At 42.0% G+C, this 17,972-nt stretch overlaps 1 protein-coding gene across 1 annotated transcript in view; it reads left to right on the top strand.

Moving 5' to 3' along the window:
• Positions 1–17,972, top strand: part of MBD2 (methyl-CpG binding domain protein 2) — a 56,614-nt gene that overhangs the window by 19,432 nt on the left and 19,210 nt on the right. Inside the window, 2 exon segments of the mRNA XM_087958636.1 lie at positions 2,230–2,389; positions 7,382–7,519. Coding sequence (XP_087814762.1) covers positions 2,230–2,389; positions 7,382–7,519 — 298 coding nt within the window.

Genomic DNA, 17,972 nt, shown 5'->3' on the forward strand with positions numbered 1-17,972 from the left:
CTGTTTTAGTCAGAGGTCTGGAAAAGAATGTAAGGTTAGTTTTAGATTTGAATAAACATGTGTTCGAAACTTACTGGTGCAGTTCAGTTTCGAAATGTCTGTTCTGAAATCTAGCTGACTTTCATTCTGACTGTCTTTTGTAATTTTATATAGCTTTATAAAGCTCCAGAGCCACAGCCAGAGAGAATAAACTGTAAAGGAGAATATTTGTAGCTCAGGGTTCAAATGAAACGGTCTGTGATAACTCTCTGAGCTTGGCTGGGTTTTTTTTGCAGATGTTTCATGACTAAGCTAACTAGGTAACAAACCCACCTCAGAGACCACCAAGGATTCCCTCAGAATAAACCATCAACCGGCTCTTTGGGCAACATTTTCTAAGATCCAATCCCCTGAATTGTGTGTGTGTGTGTTTTTTTTTTTAAAGAGCCTTTTTGTAAACTGTTAAGATGCCTACACTTGCTTCAGAAACAGTGTCAGAGATGTAGTTTTTTTAAAAAAAATGAAAATGTCCATCCAAAAGTTTCCTTAGGCTGTTCCATGTAAGCATGTGTCTGTTTCGATGCCATAAAGTATTTATTTATTTAACAAGTGTATATGGCTGTCCAGAGTTCCTTTTAGTAGAGTTGGGGTGATGGTGATGTCAATTGGTTTAATAAAGAAGTAAGTGCTTTATGTTAGATGGCAGAGGTCAAATCATTCTTGCCCCAATTCATTTTTTTTGAGGTATCAGTTCCTCCTTGAAGTCCTACCTTTAAATTCACCATAAGTGAGTGAAAAGAAACTGAGTAATATAGAAACACGAATAAAGGAGATCTTGTAGTCTTATGAATACATCCATATATAGTATATCTGAACTGGTAAGGAAATCCAGAATCCATTGACTAAAGTCCTTCACTGATTAGAATTAAAGTTGAGCCTGAATTTTTCCTGTTCTAACTCAACAATTTGTTCACTGTGAGAAAAGGGCCATTCCAAGAAACAAACTCCAACCCAATAAATTCAGAGAGAAGCATTTCCTCAAAGTTCCATTTTATTAGAGTTGTCATATTGGCACATCTGGGAAAACCCAAATTCGAGAGTTCTGGGTTTTCCCTTCCCCAAGAGAAATTCAAAAACCCATCTCCTGCACCCATCTGTCCACCACATGGCCCAATCAAATGTCCGGTCCCAACTGGAGACATTCCTCCAGACACTCCTCTCCAGGTGCAAGGCAACATTTTCCTTGACTTCTAAGAAAGAATGTTGTTGAGTCGAATCTTCTACTCACTAGGAAATCTCCCCTCCCAAATTTCCAGGCACTAAATGTGGCAGCCTCAAAGCTTCCAAGTAAAATATGGCTTCCAAGACTGATAGCTGCTATATATCAGAAAAACAAACTTGTGCAAATGTGCAATGGAAGAATGAGAATACAGTATTCAAAAGGTTGGATGGACTCAGCCAGCATGGCTGGCTCAGGAATTCTGGGACTTGAAGTCCATAACCCATAAAGGGGCCACAGTTGCTCATCCTTGGTCTAGCCCCAATATATCTTATGTCAACACCTGAATAGAATTTGGAATGTTGCTTGTAACTCTTTGGGCTATTCAGGGATGGGATTCAAAAATCCCAGCAACCGGTTCTCTGTCCAGTTGCTGGATAGGTGTAGCCATGGTGGGCATGGCCTACGAGAACTTCTGGAAGGGCCATTTTTCCCCTTCTCCATAGTCCGGAGGCTTCTCTCAGGCCTCTGGGAGGGTGAAAACGGTCTCCCCTGAGTCCTGGAGGACCTCCGGAAACCAAAACCAGGCCTATTTCTGACTTCCGGAACTTCCTGTTTGGCCATTTTCTGCCTTCCCCAGAGTCTGGAGGCTTCCCTCTGCCCTCTGGGAGGGCGAAAATGGCCTCCCCAGGCTCCGGAGGGTCACCAGAAACTGGAAAATGGCCGGTTTCTGGACTTCCGGAACTTCTGGTTTGGCCCATTTTTTGCCCTCCCAGAGCCTCTGTGCAGACCCTGTACTTACCTGCATCCAAAACAGACCGTGTGGAGATCCTGGGAGGGGAGGGGTGGGGCAGGGTAGGTAGGGCCAGCCAGTTGGTTCAACTTTAACATCCAGTTTGCCCAAACTGGGCCGAACTGGCTGAATCCCACCCCTGGAACTATTACCTTCCCTAATTTATTTAGTGGTCTGAAAAGGAGTCCTTGCCTTGAATAATAAAGCATTTTCTTCTTTTCTTCTATAAATTTTGCAGTCCAAGTGGGAAGAAGTTCCGAAGCAAGCCCCAGTTGGCCAGATACTTGGGGAACACGGTTGACCTCAGCAGCTTCGACTTCAGGACAGGGAAGATGATGCCAAGTAAATTGCAGAAGAACAAACAGAAATTAAGGAACGATTCACTCAATCAAAACAAGGTTTGCTTGCAAGCATGCTTTATAAAATATGTTCATTGCAAAACAGTTGGAATCAAAAAGGAAAGGCAACATCTGTTCACCATTTTTAATAATCCCTTTGATAATTTTGCATTCTCCTTGATCAATGATAGGAGTGGGCGCAGATTTTAAAGCAGTATTTGAGGGTGGCAAAATAAGTAGGCTTAAGACTGGAATGCTAAATGGGAAATAATTTGAAAACTGGTGTAGTGGTTAAGCATCAAGTTAGACCCTGGGAGATTGTGAGGGTTAGTCACTTTCCCTCACCCCTAAGAAAGAGACAATGGCAAACCATTTCTGAAAAGCTTGTTAAGAAAACTGCAGGGATTTGTCCAGGCAGTTTCTGAGAATTTGGACATGATTGAATGGATGAAAAAAAGATGCTCATAACTGGAAAAAAAGAAGGACTAGGGGTGACATGATAGCAGTCTTCCAATATCTCAGGGGCTTCCACAAAGAAGAGGGAATCAAGCTATTCTCCAAAGCACCTGAGGGCAGGACAAGAAGCAATGGAAACTAGTTGGAAACTAGTCAAGGAGAGAAGCAACCTAGAACTAAGGAGAAATTTCCTGATAGAACAATTAAATAGTGGAATAGCTTGCCTCTAGAAGTTGTGGGTGCTCCATCACTGGAAGATTTAAAGAACAGATTGGACAACCATTTGTCTGAAATGGTGTAGGCCAGGCTTGTCCAACCCGCGGCCCACGGGCCGCATGCGGCCCAGGTCGCCTCGTAATGCGGCCCAGTGCCCACCCCAACCTTCTGGCAAGAGCCAGCGAGGAGGAGGAGGAGAGGCAGGCGCGAGGCGGGGCAAGGCGAGCGCCACACCAAGCAGCAACAGAAAAGGTGGGCGCCGCCTTTGCTGCTTCTGCCCCCGCTGCCACCACCACCGCTGCTGCTTCTGCCCCCGCCACCGCTGCCGCTTCTGCTCCCCCGCCACCGCTGCTTCTGCCCCCGCCACCGCTGCCACTGCTGCTTCTGCCCCCGCTGCCGCCGCCGCTGCTGCTTCTGCCCCCACCGCCGCCACCGCTTCTGCCCCTGCGGCCTCTGCCGCCGCCACTGTTGCTGCTGCACCGAGCCTCTGGGTCCTCGCCTTCCAGTCCTTCTGCATCCAGCCGGGCCATTTGCAGGAGGAGAGGTAGGCGCGAGTCGGGCGAGCTTTCTTCCCCCCTCCTCCCCCACCCCGCAAAATTTGGCCGGAAAATTAATAAAAAATAAATAATTTTTAATAAATAATAAATAATAAAAATAATTTATAATTTATTATATAATTTTATAATATAATTATTTTATAACAATTTATTATATGTGCGGCCCAAACCAAATTTTCATCTTCTAATGTGGCCCAGGGAAGGTGAAAGGTTGGACACCCCTGGTGTAGGCTTTCCTACCTGAGCAGGGGGTTGGACTAGAGGACCTCCAAGGTCCCTTCCAATTCTGTTATTCTGAAAATACAAATGAAAGTTCTGGCTTTGTTTTCCTCACATGTCCATTTTTTTGAAGGGAGTTTGATTCTCCTATAATACGGTTTATATATTCTTCCAGGACACGATAGTCTTCAAAAATCTTTTGTGTAAAACTGACCATTTCTGCACTAAGTTTATTAGGTTTACAGAGTAGGAGAATAATGTGGAATTTGATGCTAATGATCAGAGCAACTACTTCTCTAGAAGAAAACAAGGCAAAACTTTCTTTAGGAGGAAACAAGGCAGTAGATACTACTGTGGGGTCAGAAGGGAGATCAAGGAAGTTTACATGGTGAACTTACATGCATAAATGAAGCCTCATCCCAATTTATGTGCATCATGACAGACAAAGGGGGAAGGTATATGAACACATGATTTCAGCCATTATCTTGCCTCTGTTAGAGCCTTGGTGTATGCAGAATACATCTGGTGTAGGTTGAAAGGATATTCAGTAACTGAGGTGCAGTTTTGGTGTAATTCTCATTTTCTCCTTACAATTTAGAGAAAATTAATTACGGAAGCTTGCATGCCATATCTCACAATGAGATTTTCATTTTTGGTGGACCTATGCCACTGTTTTTTAAAGGGATGCGGTGGCTCAGTGGCTAAGATGCTGAGCTTGTCGATCAGAAAGGTTGGCAGTTCAGCGGTTCGAATCCCTTGCACCGCATAATGGAGTGAGCTCCCGTTTCTTGTCCCAGTTTCTGCCAATCTAGCAGTTTGAAAGCATGTAAAAATGTAAGTAGAAAAATAGGGGCCACTTTCGTGGGAAGGTAACAGCATTCTGTGTGCCTTCGGTGTTTAGTCATACCAGCCACATGACCACGGAGACGTCTTCAGACAGCGCTGGCTCTTCGGCTTTGTAACAGAGATGAGCACTGCCCCCTAGAGTCGGAAACAACTAGCACGTATGTGCGAGGGGAACCTTTACCTTTATGCCACTGTTTGTCAAAGCTTTCCAAACAAAACATCAATTTTGGGACATGTGATGAGGATCATCTACATCAGCGGTGTCAAACTCACATAACCATGGCGGCATCACGTGACATATCAGGACTTTCCCCCCTTTGCTAAACTGGGCATGGGCCTGGCCAGTGCATGATGCATCCGGCCCACGAGCTGGGAGTTTGACAGCCTTGATCTACAGTATGATAATTACTTTTTTTAAAAAAAGAAAAATAAATACTGAAATGAAAAGGTTGCTTTCTGTTTTTGTGGAAGTAGATTTGCAATACTCAATACTATGGAAAGTAAATGTTTTAAATGGTTCAGTTAATTTTTTTAAAAATCCCACTGCAGATATTGAAGAAATACGCCATGTGAGAGTCATATATTATGATACAATGAAAATATTAATTAAAATATTAAAATATTTTATAATTATGTAAGATTAAACAAAATTATCATTTAGTAGAAGGATCTTCAAACTTGGCAAGTTTAAGACTTGTGGACTTCAACTTCCAGAATTCCTGAGGTAACATGACTGGAGCAGGAATTCTGGGAGCTGGTCCACAAGTCTTAAAGCTGTCAAGTTTGAAGACCCCTGATTGAGAACATGGTACTTTTCACTTCAAAATTCTCATTTTCTGGAATTTCACCTAAAACCCTTGTAGTGTGGCTCTGTCAGCATCTCCTTTTCATTTGCTGTGGTGGTATTTGTTGAGTGAAAATGAACAGATGCAAAATCCAGAACAGTTTATGGAACATCTTCAAATGGGGATAGTCTGTAAAAGATAGTTTAATACGCTACTATACTGTAGGAGATGATGTGGCTGAGCCTTGGGGGGGGGGGGTGTCAAATGCATTATCAGTCTGGAACCTGTATGCCCCCATAGGAGACCTAAGCCCAGCCCGCATTGAAGCCAATTGACTCTTTTCTGGCACCAATTTGCCTTCACCATTAGTAGTGCAGATATATAGGTAGCATGAAATACATTCACAGTGCTTTTGAAGTCTACCCTGGTTCTTGATTTTTTTTTTTTTTTTGTACCTGGCATATACAGAATTTTGTGACTCTGTACAGCAGAGGTGTCAAATTCGATTTCATTGAGGGCCGCATCAGGGTTGAGTTTGACTTTGGGGGGGCCAGAGTGGGTGTGGCAAAGGTGGGCATGGCCAGCTCAACAAGTACTCTGCTAGCAAAAACGGGCTCCCAAACTCCATTTTCGGCTGTGACGGCCTCCTGCAACCCTCTGCTAGCAAAAACAACTCAGGAGGGCCACCTGGGGTCCTCCTGGCTCCATTTTTGCTGGCAGAAGCACTGTGGGCTGGTCTTTTGCTATTTCCAGAGAGGCCCCATGGGCCAGATCTAAGCACCCCATCGGCGGGACCTGTCCCCTGGCAGAGGTGGTATTCAGCAGGTTCTGACTAGTTCTGGAGAACCGGTAGCAGAAATTTTGAGTAGTTCAGAGAACTGACAAATATGTCCTCTGATTGGCCCCGCCCTCATCTATTCTCTGCCTCCCGAGTCCCAGCTGATCGGCTGGGTCTTCTTTGGTTTCCTTGCACAGGAGAACGGAGCTGGAAAGCAGGTTAGTGGTGTAGGGAGGGAATGGGATTTTGTAGTAACCTTCCCCCAGGAGCGGGGAGAGAATGGTAGTAAACATTTTTGAATCCCACCACTGGCCTCTGGGCCTTGAGTTTGACACCCCTGCTGTACAGCATTACATCACATTGAAATTTTAATTGTTGAGAGGTAGGGGCATAGATCTATTATTTTTCCCATTCTACTATGTGGGGTTGTGATGATTTTATCTATTTTATCTATTTGGGCAAGAAAACAACGAAGGTCAGAGAGCACTGAGGACCCCACAGTTCCACTCAAATATTCTCTCTCCTATTGATGGCACTCTACTGTTTCTCTTCAGATATTGCTCTGGTCCAGTTTTTCTCATTTTTCTTACAGATATCACTTGGTCAGGGATCAATGAATTCAACCACATTAATCTTTTGTCTTCTCCATCCTTGATCGACCTCGTTTTACATTGGTTTTATAAACACATTTCTCCACTTTTTAGACAATCCTTAAAAATAACCTCTCAAAACAGGAATGGTGGATTATTTTTCTCTCTCAAAAACATTCAAGGAAGCTATCCTTCCTTTTCATTCAGCTTTGGATCAACAGTATCACAGTATCAGAATGATGCAATTTTTCATTGCATGGAAAGTTTCCATGTGGTGGAGATTTCTAGAAGTCTGACAAATACTAAAATAACGTTTTTTTGCCATTTTGAAATAATTTGGCTTGAGGATCAGGATTTTTTTTTTCTTTCTTGGCATCATAAGCAAAGATCCCAGGCTTTGAGGCATTATGGATCATACAAATATAAACCAGTCCATAACATTCAAATTTTTGTTGAACTAATTAATGAGACATTTCATGTTCAGCTCAAAAAATATTAGGATCTTATCATTTTGATCAAAGTATTGACTTTTCACACCGATCTGGCTGGTAGATCAACCTAAGGTAATATATAATTATTTTTTCTCTCCTTCCTCTCCAATACAGGGTAAACCAGATTTAAACACAACGTTGCCAATCAGACAAACAGCTTCTATTTTTAAACAGCCTGTAACCAAAGTTACAAACCATCCTAACAACAAAGTGAAGTCTGACCCACAAAGAGTGATCGAACAGCCCAGACAGGTAATGTGGGTTGGGTGGCGATAGACTTCCTTTTCTTGATAGGTTCTAGAACTGTGATGGCGAACCTATGGCATGTGTGCCATAGGTGGCACACAGAGCCATTTGTGCGGGCATACGAGCCCCAGCCAAACTTAACTGCACTGCTCATGCACATGCCTCCCAGCTGATTTTCAGGCCATCTGAGGCTGTTTTTGGCCTCCCAGGGGCTTGAGGGAAGCCTCTGCAGCCTCGGGAGGCTGAAAAATGGGTCTTCCGGAAATACCGGAAGTGCCGAAATGGGCCCGTTTTCAGCCTCCCAAGGCTGCAATGAAAATGGCCTCCCCGGGCTCCAGAGGCCCTCCAGAGGCTGAAAATGGAGACTTCCGGTATTTCTGGAAGGCCCGTTTTTCGGCCTCCCGAGGCTGCAGAGGCTTCCCTCAAGCCTCCGGGAGGGCGAAAATGGCCTCAAATGGGCCAAAAATCAGCTGGGAGGCACGCACATGCGAAGTGCAGGTAAGGGGGCTGTGTGGAGTTGTTGCACGTGCATGCGCAGGGGGGGCGGGGCACATTGTATTGTGGGTGCTAGCATGCATGCACACTTTCGGCACAGCACAACAAAAAGGTTTGCCATCACTGTTCTAGAAGAATGATGTTGAAAATGTATTGGCTGAGCCTGATTATCCAAGGTGGTCCTGTATCAATGGGAGACTGCACCTGCCTCAATTCTCTCCTTGCATTGTGTCTAAATCAAAAGTATCTCTAAGATCAGATCAAATACAGGTAGTCCTTGACTTACAATCACAGTTGGGCCCAAAATGTCTGTTGCTAAGTGAGAAATTTGTTAAGTGAGTTTTGTCCCATTTTTCTCGCAACATTTGTTAAGTGAATCACTGCTGTTGTTAAATTAGTAACCCGGTTGTTAAGTGAATCTGGCTTCCTCATTGACTTTATTAGCCAGAAGTTTGAAAAAAATGGAAAAGACCCTGGGACACTGCAATTGTCATAAATATGAATCAGTTGTCAAGCATCCGAATGTAAACCGCTTGTCCCTGGGGATGCAGCAACATTCATAAGTGTGAAAAATTGTCATGTCACTTTTTTCAGTGCCGTTGTAACTTCAAACAGTCACTAAATGAACTGTTGTAAGTCAAGGACTATTTGTAACATTTTTCAGAATGATAACATTCCATATGTTGAAATATATTAATATTGGGTGAAACAACCAATTGCTTTTCTTAGGTGATTATTTCAGTAGTATCAGAAATGTTGGGTTGAGTTCTTTGGATGACTAGGCCATTCTAAAACAGGTTTACTTCATTTTCAATGCAGAAGTTCTTAGAATTGTCTCCCATTAGAAACTCAAATACTCTTTCCCAAGGGGGTGTTTTTCATGCTATCCGGAAAGAGTGAAAGAGGTAGACTTGCTGAAGGTTCCCAGATTGAAAATGCTGGTCTCATACCAAGAAATTATCTGTACAATTAGTTCTCCTTTGGATTCAGCTCATCTTTTATATTCTTGTCAAGAACGAATTGTGGTTGTAATAAGGGATGAAGCTTACTACGACAAAGTAGTGCAATTATAGAATTGAATTATGGCATGCTTAAGAACTCTTGTTTTTTTCTTCTCATTGGTTACTTTGCTGAAAAATTCATTTGGTTTCTTCCACCCCATTTCAATATAATATGATGAAGAGTAATTTTGACCTACAAGAGGGATCCAGTTGGTTGATAGAGCCCCTTAAATTCAAGTTGTTGTGGTTAGGAGGCCAACCAGATCTGGGATTGAGTTGAAAACCAACAAGAAGAGAAGAAGCATTTAAAATGTGCTTCTTAACCTTGAACCCTCTCTCTCCCCCACAAATGTTGGATACCTCTTATTTTCCATTTGAAAGAATTTCATATGATAGTCTCAAAAAGAGCTCTTAAGTCAGTGCGGACAACTAGACAATGTTTGATATGGCTTATTGATGCCCTTAAATGCAAGGTGTGTCATAATAGATTCATTAAGATGTGTTGAAGGCTGTTCAACCCACAAAAGAATGTCACTTGGCACAAACTTCTATATTATTTCATCCCACCCTTTACCAACTCTGTAAAGAATTTAAATCAGTTTAGCAGCCAAGTGAAATAAAAAAAATGATACAGACGCGCTGGAAGTCATTCCGTGGAAGTAAATATCCACTTTTCTCTTTCATGTTCAAGTATTGCTCTGCACTAGGATTCAGGATAGATTTTTTCCGTGTTCTAGAATTGTAAAGGCATTATTACTATAGCTATAGCTGCCAATGCATTTGGGAAGCGTGCCCCAGCTTTTCAGACCAGTCTATGAAGAGAACATTGAACTGGGAGCCACGAATTGGAGAAAAATGTTCAAAAGGAAGCATTGTTCAGGTTAAACAGCTCTCCCTTGGATTATAAGCAGGGGTAGGATTCAAATTTTTAAACAACTGGTTCTGTGGGCGTGGCTTAGTTGGTGGGCGTGGCTTGGTGGTCATGTTATTGGCTGGGCGTGGCCAACTCAATATCACTCACATCGAGGCATGCATCTCCTCACCTGGCCTCTCATGACTGTGGGGATGCTGCAAAAGTCATAAGTGTGAAAAATGGTCATAAGTCACTTTTTTTCAGTGCCATTGTAACTTTGAATGGTCACTCCACACAAGCAAAGTACCAGCAAAGGAGGGGAAAAAAACTCCAGAGAAGTTCCTGAGACAAGAAATCTAGTCCTGTCAAGAATGTAATAAGGGTTAACGGAGAGGAAGTTTCTGTAAGCAACACCAGAATGTTACCTTCCTGCCTTCTTTACAGGATTAGGCCAATAATTTCTTCTGAAAACCAGTTCTCCAAACTGCTTAGAATGTTAACAACCGGTTCTAGCAAATAGGTGCGAACTGGTAGAATCCCACCCCTAAGAATATTCTAAACAGTGAAAGGGCCTGTTTCAAATATCTATTCTTCTCCCAAAGTTCTTCTACAGCAAAGCTAAGCCTTGGGGGCTGGATTATACAAATTATACCTTTTTAAAGCTAGGCAGTTTGGCTCAGTATGAAAATGCCTTCCAAGAGGCTTTACTGAGTACTTGAAAGACGTAAGCCATATGCCTCTAATCTCCGTGTGCATAACTTTTGCATACGGTTAATGCAAACTTAGAAATATTTATTGGGATGTACAGTTGTACAAAAGGGCAAAGCAATTCGTTTCCCATCCAGAGTGTACCCAAATGATTTTAGTTAATTGACATCCTGCACACACTTAGATGCCGTTTGGTTCCTCTTCATGTGTTCCCATCTGGGATTGGCAGGTGGGAATGAGGACAAGAGCTTCTGATTTCTTGATGGATGAGCCCAGGGCTTCGAAAACTGCAGGGGCCTCTCCGTTTTCTTTGCATCTGGCAACCCAAGACCCTGCTCCAGCTATCTTTTAATTCCATTTTAATTAGCTAATCTCAGGCCATTTCTTGAAAGCTGCCATCAAATTTAATTTATGAATGTATCACTTGGATTAACACATCTTCCAGTTTTATCATCCAACAGCACAGGGCTAACAGAACTCTGAGCATTCATTTGTGGTTACAGAAGTTTTGATAAAAATTGATTTGTGGCTATCATAAGTAGGAAGGGGGTGATATAATTTTTCTCAGATGTTTTTGCAGTTGCAAGCCATTTAGGGTGCAATTCAGTTACTTTTTATTGGAATTAAAGGAAATGAGATTTAGGAACAGAGATGCTTAAGATTTCAAACAAACAAACAAATAGCAATCTTTCTAACCATGCCATTAGTCAGGGACAATAAGCCAGAAACGGCAGTTGGTTTTTTACTGCATTAACCTGCTTTGGAATATATAAACTATTTAAGCTATTATATTGTTTTATTAATTTATTATTTGGTTATTTGATTATTGTCTTCTATTAGTTTTATTTGTATATATGATATTTTTATATTCGTGTAAGCCGCCTTGAGCTGCCATATGCGAATAGGCGGCAATATAAATTGTCTAAATAAATAAATAAATAAAATAAATGAATAATAGGCTTATTTGCTAGTTTAGATGTAAATTATCAATGAAGTTGAATTAATTAAGCCTACCTGAACTTGAAACGTTACGCAGAATTGGACCTGGTTACTATCTGAATCAGTAAGAAGTACGAGTAGACCTCAGTTAGTGACTTCCTTGTTTAACACCATTCACAGTTATGACCCTGATGAAAAAATAACATTATGACCAAGGTTCACCTTTAGGACTTTCACAGGTGTATAAAGCAAAGGAATGCTAAGTAAGATCACGAGCATTGTTGCCGTTTCATTTAGCTGTTGCTTCCCTTAATCACCTAATTACCATTCCCAATTGTCGCCATTAAACGAGGACTACTTATACCCCAGTCAAAAAACTAATGAAACATTTCAGGGGAGAAAAAAGCCATCCACCTCCATACTGTAGCATAAAGTTTCCACGCAAGCATAAACCTTGAGTCTGACTCCAGTGAAATTTTATCTGGGCCTAATACTTGACAATGAATTCAACACCTCCCCTCTTCTACACCCACAGAATTACAATTTGTGGCAGATTCTGGAGAAGTGTTAAAGTCCACCTTTAAAATGTTGAGGACCAAGGTCTTCCAAATCAGCAGATACTCTTTACCATATTTCCCCCCAAATAAGATCCTGCCTTATATTTTTTTTGCCACAAAAAAGGCAAAAGGTCTTATTTTCGGGGATGTCATCCACTGACTAACCTCGCTTGTCCCTGGCTTTCTTTTCACTGTCAGACGCCTTCAGGAACTTCTTCTGAAGCCAGCAAGTCTTTCCTGCAGGCCTCTGAAGCCAATAACAGAGCTCTGGATAGATCTAGAGCAGGGGTGTCAAACTCGATTTCATTGAAGGCCGCATCAGGATTGTATTTTACCTCGGAGGGCCAGAGTGGGCGTGGCCAGAGTGGGTGTGGTCAGCTCGACATCACTCGTGTCAGGGGTGCCTGTGGTGGCCCGAGCCCTCGGCCAGAGAAAACAGGCTCCTGAGCTCCGTTTTCGGCTGCAACGGCCTCCTGTAAGTAAACCTCTGCCAATGAAAACAGAGCTCAAGAGGGCTGTGTGCAGCCCATCCGAGTTCTGTTTTGGCTGGCAGAGGCACCGCAGGCCAGTCTTTCGCCGTTTCCAGGGTGGCCCTGCGGGCCAGATCTAATCACCCTGTGGGCCGGATCTGGCCCCCGGGCCTTGAGTTTGACACCTCTGATCTAGAGCTTTGTTATCAGCTACAGAGGCTTTCAGGAAAGCCTTGCCAGCCTTGCTAGCTGCAGAAGAAATGGGCCAGCAAGGCAGGTATCAGGGTGTTCGAGGCCTGGCTACAACTTTCCAAAGATAAATAGTAGGGCAGCTTCAACCCCCACATCCCCAACCTAGCTTATTTTTTACCTGTCCACTCTGCAGTGGGTGGGGTCTTAATTAGGGCTCATTTTGGGGGGGGTAGGCCTTATATTGGGCACACATGTAAAAATCAAGCGAGGACTTACTTTCAGGGTAGGTTGTATTTTCAGTTAGGAGACATGCACAATATTTTTCCAGCCAACGTTAGCTATGTGGTTATTTGATTTTCAGCCAATTCCTGGCCATTTAGAATTATATCCCTCAGCAATCCAGGATAAAAAGATGTCCCTGAATTTGCACATGCTGGGCACTGCATTTTAAAAACTCTTTTATTTCCTTTTCTGCTCCAATCCTTTCTGAGGATAACCAGCAGGAGAGCAAGGCAAAACATCTTTAGAACTAGTCTGTTTATCCTCTTGAGATTTAAAAGCACTCCAGCCCACTTGGGAAAGCCTGTGTTTAAAACCACAGAAAGAAAATGATTGCTTTTAAATACAGCTTGAATAGAACAGCATAAACACGGATTCTATAATCAAGAGTAGGCAGATGAATGTCAGCTCAACCCTATCTGCTCATTTTTAACTATAGCATTTCTTCTTCAGAGAAGCAGTGGGGAGTGTTTTCAAGCGGGACCTAATTTTACAGGATGTCCTTTTGATAGTTGTTTGTTAGCAAAGGAGACCCAAAAAATTCTGATGCCGTTGAAGCCAATATTGAGGTAACGGGGCAGAGATGGTGAAAATGGAGTGGTGGGGAAAGAAACTTTTTTTTTTTTTTTTTGGTGAGGACAGCTTTCAAGGAGAGGGATGTGTGAGGCTGCAAATGGAAAAGAGGTTGGTCCTACCTCCTGCGAGACTGGCTAAGATGTTCCCCAACCTACCACCCAATTGTTGGAAATGTAACTACACACAAGGAACATATTTTCACATGTGGTGGACTTGCCCATGTGCTCAGAAATTTTGGAAAAATATTAGAAATTGGATTTTAAATATAACAAAACAAAATTTAAAACTTGAACCCGAAAACTTTCTGCTAAGTATGATAGATTCAAACATGGAGAAAAAATACCAATATTTAATTTTGCATATCATAACAGCGGCCAGAATAACCTACGCACAAAACTGCTAACTGTTTTCCATTCCTTCAGAGGATATGGTATTTTAAAAAAAATACATGAATACGCTGAGATGGATAGTCTAACCAAACTGTTAAAAAATAAACAAGATAGTGACTATTATCAAATATAGAACATTTGGTATGAGTGGTTAGAGAAAAGGTAATATTTGATATTTGGATAAGTTATGGAAATGACAGAAGACATGCATTTAATCACAAACTATATAGAGAAATTAAAACATTAAAAGAACGAAGGAGTTATTGTAACAAGGCAGATCACGTCAATGATAAAGATAAAGAATTTTTTTTTAACCATTGCTCAATATATGCTGTAAAATGTATGTGTGTATGTGTATATATACTAGATAGATAGATAGATAGATAGATAGATAGATAGATAGATAGATAGATAGATTTGTCTGTTTTAAATGTATGTCAAATAAATGTTTTTTTCTAGAATAAAAAAAATAATAAAATAAAAAAAGGAAAAGAGGTTGATCCACCTCAATAGGGAAAAGATGAGGTGTGATAATAATGGAATGATGTCCCCTTTGAAATGTGCCAGAGGTCTCTTCCAGGGGTGGGCTGCTATGGGTTCATCCGGGTTCAGGAGAACCCATAGCTAATGTTATGGGCAATTCGGAGAACTGCCAGATCCCGCCCCTGACTGGCCCCTCCCACCCCATCCCCCCCAGGACTCTCCACGTGGCCTGTTTTGGTTGTGATGTAAGTGCAGGGCCCGTGCAGAGGTTCTGGGAGAACGAAAAACGGGCTTCCAGGAGGCTCCGGAAGGCTGGAAACAGGCCCATTTTTGGCCTCTAGAGGGCCTCCGGAGCCCAGGGAAGGCCATTTTCACCCTCTCAGAGGCGCGAGCAAAGCCTCCAGAGCCTGGGGAAGGCGAAAATGGCCCCCCACCATGGTACAGGAGGCTGACTAGGCCAGAGGCCTCCAAACTTGGCAACGTTAAGACTTGTGGACTTCAACTCCCAGAATTCCTGAGCTAACATGACTGGAGGAGGAATTCTGGGAGTTGAAGTCCACAAGTCTTAACGTTGCCAAGTTTGGGGATCTCTGGACTAGGCCATACCCACCCAGCAACTGGGCAGAGAATCTGTTGCTGAAATTTTTGAAGCCCACCCCTCTTCTCATCATAAAATTTCATCTCCAGAATTTCTTATCTAGCAGGGCTGTTGTTTAGGATTTTAAGAGTTGAATTCCCCACATCTGGGGAGTACCAAGTTTGGGGAAAGTCGCTTTACAAAAAAATGAGGGGTGAAGTAAGCTGGACAACATTTAGCTGTGTTTACTTAGGAACCTATAATATAAAAATTGAATTAACCCACTGCTGGGTTCCTGCACAAATTTACCTGGATTTATTGGATTTGGACAGCATGTGAACCTAAACTGAAGTTAGCATTAACATTGACGTCTTTTGCAAATCAACCTTTTGAGCTTGTTATTCAATCCTGTTAAATATGTGGGGTGAATATCGTCACTAACTAACCTTTCCCTTCTACACTTAGCTTTTTAAATGTGGGAAAATAAAACAAACTTTCGCTATTGAGGTTTTTTTTTTTTTTTGGTGCACCTACAGCCTTGTGAAAAAGAAAGTACACACTTTTGGCTTTCTCTTTGCAAAACAAATAATAACATGGTGTGATATGTCAAGCTTTGTCTGAGCTTGTATCTATCTACTTTTAAGAACGGCAAAGGACTGGATGATTTTTACCATGTCCTTTATATAGATTTACTGTTTATATGATACGTAAAACAAGAACTCAAAGAGGGTGTACTTTCTTTTTTCACATGACTGCATGTGTAGAAAGTTTTCTCTCTGTCCATACAAAGAGAGGTAATCTGGGGCCAAACTACTTTCTTAAAAGAAGTTTTATATTTTTGTATCTTGTGTGTTCGTGTTTGTTTGAGAATTAATAAAACCTCGGAGGTATGTTGGATGAGAATAATGGTAATTAAGTCAGAGAGAAATGTAGATGATGATTATAAACTGGATAAATATAGAAAATAATAATAATAATAATGAAATTGAATACAAAAAGAGAAAAAATGAGAAATTTGCTAAGAGATATTTATGTGTCCATATCGAAATGGTGTAAAACAGAATTATGCTGTATAAAATAATATTTTACTTGGCTTGTAAAATTAATAATGGAAAGAGGTTTTATGTATTCAATGGTTGATGATGGTTTGTTTGTCTTTAAAATCAATAAAATTTGTTCCAAAAAAAAAAAAAAAAGAAAGTTTTCTCTCTGTCTCTGTCTCTGTCTCTCTCTGTCTCTCTCTCTCTGTCTGTCTCTCTTTGCCTCTCTGTCTCTCTGTCTCTCTGCCTCTGTCTGTCTGTCTGTCTGTCTGTCTCTGTCTCTGTCTCTGTCTCTGTCTCTCTCTGCACATGTGCATTGTGTAGGCCTTTCCTGATCCATTTCCACTCCAGGGAGAGAAAAACACAACTAGGGCAGTGAAGAAGGCATAGTTCAGGTGTGTCTGTATGTTGGGCTTCACCAATTTACGTTGAAGTCGATCCAGGTTCAAGGACAAAGAGGCAGAAGGGGAGGCTGGTGGTCCCAGATTTAACGAGCCCCCTTGATCTGCCCCGATCCCTTCATCACTTTCCTTTAAGCTTAAATGGATGAGAAGGAAGAACAGAAGCTTTTACTGCTGACCCAGCGGTTATTTCTTTTCAAACCTGGACTTACTAATGGATCTTGGGTGAGCAAAGGTTGGAAGAAAAGAATTGCTAGAAGCAACAGCAACAGCACTTGGACTTATACACTGCTTCACAGTGCTTTTATAGCCCTCTCTAAGCCATTTATAGAGTCAGTGTATTGCCCCCAACAATCTGGGTCCTCATTTTACCCACGAAGGATGGGTTGAGCTTGAACTAGTCAGGATCGAACTCCTGGCAGTGAGCAGTGAATTAGTCTGCAATACTGCATTCTAACCACTGGGCCAGCATGACTTTAGAAGCCAATTAGCAGAGAGGCTAATCTGAGAACTGGAAAGGATGGCCAGATGACAGGAGAGATCTGTGGCCAGATGCGTACAGGTAGTCCTTCACTTACAACTATTTGTTTATGACCATTCAAAGTCACAACAGCATTGAAAAAAGTGACTTACAACCAGTCCTCATACTTATGTCCGTGACAGTATCCCAACAATAAGATGATCAAAAAAAAAATCAGGCAACTAGCATATTTTTACAATATTTGCAGTGTTGTGGGTTCTTGGAGGTTTTTAAGAAGAGCAGGGGGTTGGACTAGATGACCTCCAAGGTCCCTTCCTGCTCTTGTTATTCTGTATTCTGATTGCCATTTGCAACCTGGCTTCCAACAGGCAAAGTAAATGGAGAAAGCCTGATTTGCTTAATGGCCGCATGACTCACTTAACAACTGCAGTGATTCATTTAACAAATGTGGCAAAAAAGACAGTACAATTGGGTGTGATCCATTTAACAACCACTTTGCTTAGCCACAGAAATTCTAATCCCAATGGTGGTCATAAGCTGAGGACTATCTGTATGAGTGTGGTGGAACAAAGATGGCAAAGAACGTGTAGGCAGGGAATGCTACAGGTTAGGCTAGGCTTTGCTGACCTCTCCCAACACCTCCAGGACTTTACATGCTCTGCCTTTTTAGAGCAAAGTTGTAGCCCAAGTTTCTTTGCCCCTGGGATGAAAAACACGTTCATTGGCTTTCTGTTCAGTCCCGATTCTGGGCATGTGCTCCTAAGTTTCTCTCCTTGCAGAATTACTGATTTTTCCAGCTCCCATAATTTCTGTGAGAAATGGTTTAAATAGTTCCTTTGGAGACCACATACTGTCGAAAGTGCAGGAGTCCTTTTTCACAGCATATCCCCAGTAAAGTCCAAACAGAAAAGTGTGCATGACATATTTCCCCCCTCCCATAAACTATTGTCCTCCAGATGTTTAGGTGTTTAAATATTTCATTGATTGATGATTGATTGATTGATTGATTCATTCATTC

Source organism: Notechis scutatus, chromosome 2 (genome assembly GCF_049901735.1).
Source record: "Notechis scutatus isolate UNSWTSFEM ecotype Mainland chromosome 2, rNotScu1.2, whole genome shotgun sequence".
Classification (NCBI taxonomy): domain Eukaryota; kingdom Metazoa; phylum Chordata; class Lepidosauria; order Squamata; family Elapidae; genus Notechis; species Notechis scutatus.